Source organism: Ochotona princeps, chromosome 28 (genome assembly GCF_030435755.1).
Source record: "Ochotona princeps isolate mOchPri1 chromosome 28, mOchPri1.hap1, whole genome shotgun sequence".
NCBI classification, from domain to species: domain Eukaryota; kingdom Metazoa; phylum Chordata; class Mammalia; order Lagomorpha; family Ochotonidae; genus Ochotona; species Ochotona princeps.
The window spans coordinates 25634210-25644961 of record NC_080859.1 but is presented as its reverse complement, the minus strand read 5'-3'; the positions used below and the strand labels follow the sequence as shown (position 1 = coordinate 25644961).

The following is a 10752-nucleotide window of genomic DNA, read 5'->3' as shown; positions in this document are numbered from 1 at the left end:
TCTGCATTGACAGTGAAGGGTCAGGGGAGGGGAAATGTTTGCTTAAAATTCTGATTGCATCAGCTACTGCAACACTCATTTCTCAGGGTCTTCTGTTCTCTGACATTGCATTCTCACATGACGCAGTGTTATTTAACGATGCAGCAATAAGAACTCTATCAACCACATGCTGGACAGTCATTGCAATGTCTATGCGTTGGATACACTCAAGGGTTTCCAGCCACTCATATATTCCAGTGCAATTTCAGCATTTTTCTAGTGTGCTGTCAGGTGAGAGATTTTTATTCCTGTTTTTATTGACTTCTTCCCTACAAGGATTGGCCATTGTTAACATCTTTTTACTGGCTTGATGTCATTTGTTGTGTAGTTGAAGTCTACTTCAACGTTCAAACAAATATATATTTGAACATTAAATTTCTATGGACCACCATGTCAGTTGCAAAAAAGACTTTAATTACTACTTGTGACAATCCATATGAATTATTAGAAATATATATTGTTCATAATTTGTGCACCAACATAAGCATAGCTTTCATTTGCACTTTTTATTCGAAAGACTGATATAAAGAGAGGAGGAGGGACAGAGAGGAAAATCTTCAGCCTGCTGATTCACTAACCAAATTTCCACAACGGTCAGACCTGAGCCAATCCAAAGCCAGTGTCCAAGAGCTCCTTTGGATCTCACATGCAGTTGCAGGGTCCCAAGGCTGTGGACTGTCCTCGACTGCTTTCCCAGGCCACAAGCAGGGAGCTGGATGGAAATGGAGCCGGCAGGATAAGAACTGGTGCCCAACTGGGATATAGGGTTGTGCAAGGCTAGGACTTTAGCCTCTAGGCTACCACACTAAGCCATTTAATTGTATTTTCCAGTGTTTTTGAAGACTTATAGTCATATTTTGGCACAGGTTAATTTTCTGTTGTCAAATATCAGTAACCATCCTAGCATTCCTCCCACTGTTCTATATCTGCAAGATCACAACCGTCGTCTTTATGTGTCCTTTCTGCATGTATTTCCAGCTTCTTTGATGTCAAATCATTCTTCTGCCCAGATATCTCCTGTGGTTCTTCGTTGCTTTATGAGGCTGGATCATTTACTAAAAGTCACAGCCATTCCACTCTCATTTTGAGTGCACTATTTTTCTCCAATTGAACGACAATCATATTATCTTCCACAATAACAACCAACCCCATGCAACTCTGCACTACATGGAATGCTGCTTCTTCCTCCCACAGGAAAGACTTCATTCTGTGTTCACCTATCATCTGCTGTTTGGAACACAGATGGTGAATGAATGATCATTGTTTATGCCACTGAGACTTGTACACATTTCTATGTGAATTTAAAAAATAGATCTGTCCTTTTATTGTTACTTGCTAACATTTTTTTTTTTGCATTATGTGACAGTTTCATAGGCTCTGGGAATCTCCCCACCCCTCCCCCACCCCTCCCCTGCCCCCTGGTGGATTCCTCCACCTTGATGCAGCATTACAGTTCAAATTCAATCAAGATTCTTTCCTTGCAAACATATACCAAGCATAGAGTCCAGCTACTTATTGTCCAGATGGGTTGAACAGTTTCTTGGGGAGATCATTTCTGGTCCGAAGTCAGAGCTGGTACAATATCATCACAGTCAATTAAGAGTCCCAATATAACATCAACAGCAATTTGCAATATTATGGAATTGACATGGTTTTGAGTAACCAGTATGTTAAAAAAAAAAAAAGAAGAAGCAAGTCCTAACCACAACCTATGATTAGCTCATTGACATCTCAATTTTAGTTTATATCCAGGACCGGCTGCTATATACCTTAAAATGGCTATAAGGTACCATTCAGCTGTCTTGTGTCTATTTCATTTTAGTATTTAGCCATTTGTTGTGTTGAAGTATAATTTTGCTGATCTTGACAGATTTTAGGATAATCTAGACTGGCTTGTAACTCTAACAAGACATTTGTCGACATTTAAGGTGCAGAACATTTTTGGGGGGGAGGGTGTGCAGGAAAATCCTCAACACCATGGTGAGGAGTAATTAATCTTTGTGTCCCACCCAGCGAGGCATGAGCCAATCCACGCCAGCTCATTCCTGTCAGATTTCAAGCTCTACTTTCTGTTGTTTGTCTATTTATTTTAGTTTTTTTTTTTTAGTTTGTATGATTGTTTGCTGTGAGGGGTTTTTGAAGCAATCCCGATGGTCATTGCGAGGGAGGGCGGGGGTCCAGAGGTGGAGCCAGGCTCGGACCAGAAAAAGCTCTCCTCCCTGGTCCCGAACAACATTTATTGTTCTTCTGTTTCTGCGGACTGCTCAGGGCTTCTGGTTGTCTTTCCGATGACGTTGGTTTCTGCGCGGTAGTGCTTGGACTTTTTCCATCCCCTGCGGAAGCTACGGTTGGGGTGGGTGACCTCAGAGTACTCAGCCTCCGAGGGCATCCAATTCCCTGTGGCCTCCTTGGCAGTTGGGATATAGTCCTTGTTGCTTGTATTGATAGTTTGTGGTGAAGGTCTGAGAGTCTTCATGGTTGGGATCCAAGCTTCCTCCTTACCACCTGCTCCACTCTGGAGTGGCCCCCTGCTCCACGCACATGACCTCCTGTTAAGAGGTTGTCAGGATCGCACCCGATTCCCCCCTCATGCATTGGTATAGTAGTTTTATTGTTGTTTAGTGCCACTTTGAGTCTGTTGTCTATGAATTACCAGATTTGACCTTGACAGGCTATATTGTACTTTTTCCTCACTCTTTTTATGGTCCTGAAAGACTTCCCTGCACTCCCTCCCCATTACAGGTTAACATAGCATATTTAGGGTATAGTAGGTTTTACAGTTTTTCGATGTAGATCTTAAGTATTCTGACATTAATTGTTGGCTTATAGATTATATCGCATTATCTTATTGCATTGGATACAGGTTGTTATAGATTGCACTATTATTACAATATACAGGTACTATCTTCCAAGTTGTCATCCTTTCATCTCAGATTAAGGCAAACATGTGGTATTTAACCTTTTGGGATTGGTTCATTTCTCTTAGCATAATGGATTCCAGTCGGGCCCATTTGACCACAAAGAACTGCATTTCGTTTTTTTTAATAGCTGAGTAGTATTCCATAGAGTAGATAAACCATAGCTTTCTTATCCAGTCTTCTATTGATGGGCATTTTGGTTGCTTCCAGGTTTTTGCGATTGTAGGTTGTGCTGCTATGAACATAGACGTGCATGTTGGTTTCTTGTGTAGGAGATGTTTTGGATGTATCCCTAGGAGTGCTATTGCTGGATCATATGATATGTGTACCCTCTGAGAGATGCAACCATGATGAAGGCTGCAACTGGGTAGATACTGGTGCTATTACTCCTTTGTTCAGTTTTTACTTTTTTACGTTTGATATCTGCACATAATTGATCAGGGTTGGAAAGATCTAGGGTTAGGGAAAAGTGAGTGTGATCATTGTTTCCAAATGTTCTATTTCTTCCTTATTCTGGGGGAAGGAGAGACATAATTGGAGAATCAATACTCAGCCTCCAAACTGCCTCAGTACCCAGGAATGGAGAATGGCCCAATATCAACCTAGGGTCCCGATGTGGAGCATTTCCTGAGGGTCTGCCCACGTGGGTTGGATAGTTCTGAAATGTTCTCGATCTAAAGATGAGGAAACACTCCCACTGTCCATTGACTAACATAATCGACCTTAGCATCTGCATTTGCCCATTTTTTTGCTGTCATTGTTTGACTGGAGTAGTTTTGTTCATCTTCCTCTGCAGAATTCAATGAGCTGCGATATTCTCCAAGTGCATAAGGGCCTGCCACCCACTGCTCTGCCTTATCCAATGATGGGGAGCTGTTCTCCTAGGACGGCCATAGGTCTTGGCACATGTGACCCAGACCTGTCAGAACTCCTCTCCTGGGGCTCATGGATCTGGTCCGTATTGCAAAAAATGAGCCCAGGGATCTGGGCAAGGCAACCCTGGCCCTGCTGGATGCCCACCAGACCCACATCCCCCAACAGCCTTACCCTCTCTGCATTTGCAGAGAACTGATTGAGAAATGAGGAGATTGAGACTCACCAAGAACACTGATATGATAATCTGGCATCATCCAGCAGGTGCTTAACCTTTTTTTGCTAATGATTTATTTAGTTTTATTTGAAAGGGAGATCAGATTTACAAAGAGAGACAGAAAGGTTGTCTTTTCTTTTTTTGTTTTTAACATTTTTAAAACTTGTTTATTCTTATTGGAAAGGCAGATTTACAGAGAGAAGGAAAGATGGGGACAAAGATCATTCAGTTGCTGGTTCACTCTCCAAGTGTCTGAAACAGCCAGACCTGAGCTGATCCAAACCCAGAACTTCTTCTGGACTTTCCACAGCAGGTACAAGGTTCTAAGGTTTGAAGCCCTTGTCCTCTGATTTCCCAGGTTAAAAGCAGTGAACTGAGTTGAAAGTAAAGCAGCCAGGACACAAATCGGCTCCCATACAGGATGCCAGCACTTGCAGGTAGAAGATTAGGCAGTTGAGCCATCCTGCCAGCCTCCACTAGTATGTTTTAACCAATCCATTGAGTCCTTCTTTTTTAGTTGCCTTGGCACCAGAAAATCTCAAAATCTGGGGTTAAATATAGACATTATCAGCTTCTTGCAAAAAGTAACATCTTCATTAATTCTCCACACCAGGAAACAGAAAAGCATCTTCTTTCAACCTAGAACCCAAACTAACTCTGTCCCAATTCACTGTGTCTCAGCCTCCTGTTTTTTTAAATACTTTGTCTTTAAAGTGAAGAATCTTCTGTTTGATGCAGGCAGGGAAGTTAAGAAATGCCTAATTCTCAATTTTAATGCATATTTCTATTATTGTAGGGAAGGGTCCACAGACAGTTCTGTAGAAATACATCACATCTAAAAACAGGTGAAAGCATTTGAGAGGTAAAGGCAGCCAGCATGACTTTCAAAGCCTACCAAAATGATTTTGTTATGAATGATTAAATAAATATGAAGATCAACACAATTACAATACTTGTACTTGATAATAACTGAACCACAATCCTAATCTCTAAATTCTCCAGTATGCTCATTCCATGGAGATGTTTCCCCCTCCCTTGTTAGCAAATTGGCAGGGGGTAAGTGAAATTCAAGGTGCATGTCTTCCAGGTAGAATTCCTAGTCTATCTCAAGACACCACTGTATACAGGAAATTGATGGCCACGGAAATAGAACATTCTAATTGTGCATTGACTATATATTGTCTCAAGGCTGTTCACTTAATTCTTTAGCAACCAGAGTGCTAAAAATTCACATTCTGCCCATAGAAGCCTGTTGCTAATCAATACATACTTTAATAGTAAGTCATCATGCATGGCTTGTGGATTTGTTCAAAGTTAGAAAAGACCAGGCCTGACAGTATGGGCTGAGAGTGGCCAACAAGGCAGGACTATTTGATACACCACAGTGGGACCAATAGGTATAAACAAGGGAATTTGTTCACCTTTTAGGAAGTAACTGCAAAGAAGAGGAGGACCTCATCTTATACCTTCTTAAATAAAACTACACGTAGCCTGCTAGAATGACTGGATATCCTTATGCAAAACAAGTTGTGTTCCTATTCATCAAAGTGTATAAACAATATAAACACTAAAACTACATAAGTCTCAGAATAAAACAACAGAGTAAATCTTTATGTCCTTGGTTTTGGCAACTATAATTGTACATCAAAGGAGACTATCAAAAGAATGAAAAAATCAACTACAGGATAGGAAAAATATTTACAAATCATATCTCTATAATATAGAAAGAACTTATACTACCCAAAACCCAAAATGCAAACCACCCAGTTTTAGAATGGACAATAGACATATCTCAAAGAAGATATATAAGTAAACAACAGTTCATGGAAAGATACTCCACATTATTAACTATTACAGAAACAAAAAATCAATACCACAAGCACTACTTTACAGCCATTAGCATATCTATGATAAATTTTATGCTTTTAATATAAAATAAAGGTATTGTAACAATGCAGAGATATTGGAACTCTCTTGCATGACTAATAAAAATGTAAAATTGTGCTGTCACTGTGGAAAGAAGGTAGCCAATCTGTCAAAAAGTTAAGCATAGAATTACCATATGATCTAATGATTTTACTTTCAGGAATAAACTCAGAAGAAAAAGGTAAATAAATATGGTGCACAAATGCTGGTATGTCATCACTTCTGGCCATAGCCAAAATGTAAAAACAGCCTGAATACCCATTGGTAGATAAATGGATAAACAAAATGTGGTATCTACAAATGATGGAATAATATTCAACCACTATAAAAGGATGAATTACTAATACATGCTACAATGTAGATGAACTCTGACAAGCCAAGTCAAAGAAGCCAAACACACAAGGTTACTTTTATGATTTCATTTCATATAAAGTAGTCTGAATCAGCATAATCATTCAGAAAGAAAGGATAACAATGGTTATCATGGATCACGGGGACCTAGAGTGGCCATGAGGAGTGACTGTTATATTAGAATGGGGTTTTTAATTACTATTATTATTATTATTATTATTATTATTATTTCACAGTAACTCTTCTTATTTAAAATTTTATGGTACAATTATGTAGGGTCTGGGTTCTCCCCCCAAAAAATCCCACTCCCCAACTGATTTCACCCACATTGTTAAAATAATATAGTCCTTCGTAATTTTTTTTGCCTAAAAAGTTTTTATTAATTACATTGCATTATGTGACACAGTTTCATAGGCTCTGGGATTCCCCCAACCTCACCCCACACCCTCCCACCGTAGTGGACTCCCCCACCTTGTTGCAGCATTATAGCTCAATTTCAGTTGAGATTCTTTCATTGCAAGCATACAGTCCAGCATCCCACTGTCCAGATAAATTCAATGGTTTCCTGGGGAGACCACCCCTGGCCCGAAGGCAGAGCTGGCAGAATATCATCTCAATCAATTAAAAGCCCCAACATAACATCAGCAATAATCCACAACACCATGAAATCAATTGACATGGTATTGAGCAATCAATATGTTAAAAGAAACTGCAACTTCTTAACCACATCCTGTGACCACCTCATTGACATTTCAATCCCAGTCCATATGCAACAGGGTCATAATAAGTTTTAATTCCATCACTCTGTATAAGTGTGCCCCAACATTGCTGGTACAGACCATGTCAGATAGTCCAGCATCCTATTGTCTAGATATATCCAAGAGTTTCCCTGAGAGTTCATCCTTGATTTGGAAGTATGGATTGCATATTGCATTGTTTCCTCACATCTGGATATGGTGATCTGTCTTGGGGAGATAAAAGTGCTCAGAATGTTAGAATCATCTTGAAATTCAAGAAGAGTCATCCAAAAGGTAAGTCTCACAGGCCACTCATCTACAATGTCCCTTTTGCCACTCGCAGACCATGTTTAAAAACTGTTTCAGTCACCTCTGATGAAAGGTCATCTTTTCTGAATCACTCTTCAAATGGCCACAACAGGCCAAGTTGAATGGATCCAAAGTCAGGAGTCAGGAGCTTCGTCTGGGTTTCCTACTTGGGTGCAGGGACTAAAGGGTTTGAGCAATCCTCTGCTGCTTTCCAAGGCCATTGCCACAGAACTGTATGGGAAGTGGTACAGTCTGGACAGGAACTGGCACCCACATGGGATCTAGGTACTTGCAAAGTGAGAATTTAGCCTTTATGTCAGGCTCAGGATTAAGATTTGGTGCCACAGGACTGGACAATGATGCATAAGTGCATCTCCAACTGCTTTATTCCAGGAACACACAGAACTATCATGATGCCATAGACTCACAGAAATCTCCTTGGTTCATCACTATAAGAGTACTACACCATATCACTTTATGACTCAGAAAGGAAATCAAGGTGGTTGAATTTTAAACTCAAAAAAATTTTGGGAAAGTGAAAAATGAACAAGGAAAAGAAGTGCAAAGCTCCAAGAGAACTGAAAACTTCAGAAAGGAAGCAGCAAAACACAAATTGTAGAACAAGGCAAAGACTTCAGAAAATGAGCAGAAGGGCAGGTGGGTTGGAGGAGGCTCTACTTGGCACTTCTGCAAGCCCTGAGTTTTAAAGGCCTGAATTGTGGCTATGACTGAAAAATGGCCATTGGAAGATTCCCCTCAGATGTGCTTTCACAGCCTTCTGGATATCATTATTCCTGAGACTGTAAATGAAGGGATTCAACATGGAGGTGACCACAGTATACATCACCGAGGCTGCTGCAGTTGAGTGTGAGTTTTGTGTAGCAGCTGAACTGAGGTACACACCCAGTGCTGTTCCATAAAACAAGGAAACAACAGAGAGGTGAGAGGCACAGGTGGAAAAGGCTTTACACTTCCCTGGAGTTGATGAGATGGCACAGATTGAGGAGACAATCTTAGAGTAGGAGTACAGGATCCCAGCTAGAGGACCCCCTCCCAGGAACACAGCAGCAAGATACATCATGAGGTCATTGAGAAAGGTGTCAGAACAGGCTCTGTGGATCACCTGATTCAACTCACAGAAAAAGTGGGGGATTTCCACGTGTGTGCAGAAGCTCAGCCTCAGCATCAGTAACCTGTGTAACAATGCAGGCAGGACACTGATGACCCAGCACAACAGAACCAGCTGCACACAGAGATGGGAGTTCATGATGACTGTATAGTGCAGAGGATGACAGATGGCCACAAACCGGTCATAGGCCATCACGGTCAGGAGAAAGTTGTCCAACGCAGCAAAGAATATGAAGAAGAACATCTGTGTGAGGCAGCCTGCATAGCTGATGGCTCTGCTCTGTGTCTGGATGTTCTCCAGCATCTTGGGGATGGTGGTGGAGGTGAAGCAGATGTCCACCATGGACAGGTTGGAGAGGAAGAAGTACATGGGTGTGTGGAGGTGTGGGTCTGAGAGGATGGCCAGGACAATGAGCAGGTTCCCACTGACAGTGACCAGGTACATGGAGAGAAATAGCATGAAGATGAGAGGCTGCAATCCTGGATCATCTGAAAGTCCCAGGAGAAGGAATTCCACAACCCATGTGTGATTCCTTGCTTCCATGTCAGCAATGTGACTACCAAAAATTGAAAAAACAGGTAGATGTGAGCACTAGTTACACGTTGCCAAAACCATGATGTGTGTTCTTTGTGTCAGTCTGAATGCCCCCAGAATGCCTCTGCTCTGTGATGTAGAATTCCTCTCTGATGATGCTCACTTCCTCAAAGGCTGGCCTGCTGCAGCTACAACAATATTCCTTGATGACTTTGAGCACAGGATGTTGAATCATCATGTTTGAGCAGTGTGTGAGCAACACTGAGAAACAAACATCCCTAAGAGTGAAGAAGACAAGACAAACCATGTAACACATCACTGGACGCACAACTATCCTGGGAAGGAAAGAAATCAAGCATAAGAGAGCAAGGGTAAATCGGGTTGTACTTTCCTGTATCTCCAGGTCAAGCAACCCCAACAAATAATTTGACATTTCCTCAAAGATTAAGACATCAAGGAACACAAAGCAGGTGTACAAAATTGTCTAGGAAATGGTGTGTCTGACAAGAGCCATGGGTCATGCAGAGTCCCGGTGGAGGGGCTCATTTCAGATGATCGATGCCACCACAGCAGAATCCAAAAGCAAGAATAAGTAACAGGAAAGTGCTGAGAGATAGATTAGAGAATATGGAGGTAGGCAGTATGCTCATCCCCGTGACACTTCAAGATGAAAGAAGTTCTTCTGCAGTTCATCTTTCTGTGATGAGATGCAAACACCCTCCTTGAAGTGAAAAGGGTGCCGCTCTATTTCCACATCTGCTTGTGTTATTTTGGCTACTGTGCTATGTGTGACATTTGAGGACATGGTGCTCCTGAATTACAATTTACCCATCTTAACCAAAACATATCATGAAAAGAGAAAAGCTCTCTCAAACACTGTGCTTTAGCAGCTTGTATTGGTAGCTGGGGATTGCACAGACCCATGAGATCTGTGCCTAACCTCCCACTGCCAACTGGTGAGAGAAATCACAACCTTGTGAAACAGTCAGCATCCAAAGACAGATTGGTCTTTTTGGCATGAGAAAGTCAAATAACCATGAACTTGAAGCAGTGCATGCTTGAGACTGTGTGATGAGCCTAGGTGCCTTTTTCTGTTACTGTCTTTGCTCACTACCTCACACACATAGACACACTCACAGTAATATGCATGTACACACTGGGCATGTGGGAGTGTCAGAAAGTTAGTGGAAACTGGCACTTCTCTTAATTCTGTTTTTCTACCATCTCCTTCAAGCCCCTGTGACACGCAGGTGAACACCATGGTCCTCTTTTTCATTAAGCATGAACTCTCTACCCATCACAGTCACATCCCTGGAGGGGAGCCCTGTGGGGCTGTGACTGTCACACTAACTGTCCTGACAGAGTGCAAACAGTACATACACTTAACTTGAGCTTGTGACTCTCCCATTGGCTACATTTCTGTGTGTTCATTATTGGGTTTGTACAGAAACAATTTTTAAGTGCCAAATAAATAGAACTGTCCCTAAGGAGGGTCTAACAAGATCAGGGATCTCTGAAGAGATCATTAGAAGAACTTTCACTGGTGTTGGAAACACACCGTTCGAATTATAAATCCTTAATGCCCAGCAGAAAACAGTGGAAGGCAAAAAATCAAGGAACAAATGGAACAAAATGATGATATCCTAGCAGCATTGAGAAACATTTTGAATGAACACTACGATAGGAAAAAATGAGCAGAGAATAAACCAGGCCTTCATG

General features: G+C 41.4%; 1 protein-coding gene across 1 annotated transcript; it reads right to left on the bottom strand.

Annotated features, from left to right (window-relative positions):
• Nucleotides 1–8073: 8073 nt before the first annotated feature.
• LOC131478166 (olfactory receptor 7A10-like) lies at nt 8074–9042 on the bottom strand. Its single transcript, XM_058656215.1, has one exon. The coding sequence runs from the start codon at nt 9040–9042 to the stop codon at nt 8074–8076; it is 969 nt and encodes a 322-aa protein (XP_058512198.1).
• Between the last annotated feature and the right edge of the window lie 1710 nt (nt 9043–10752).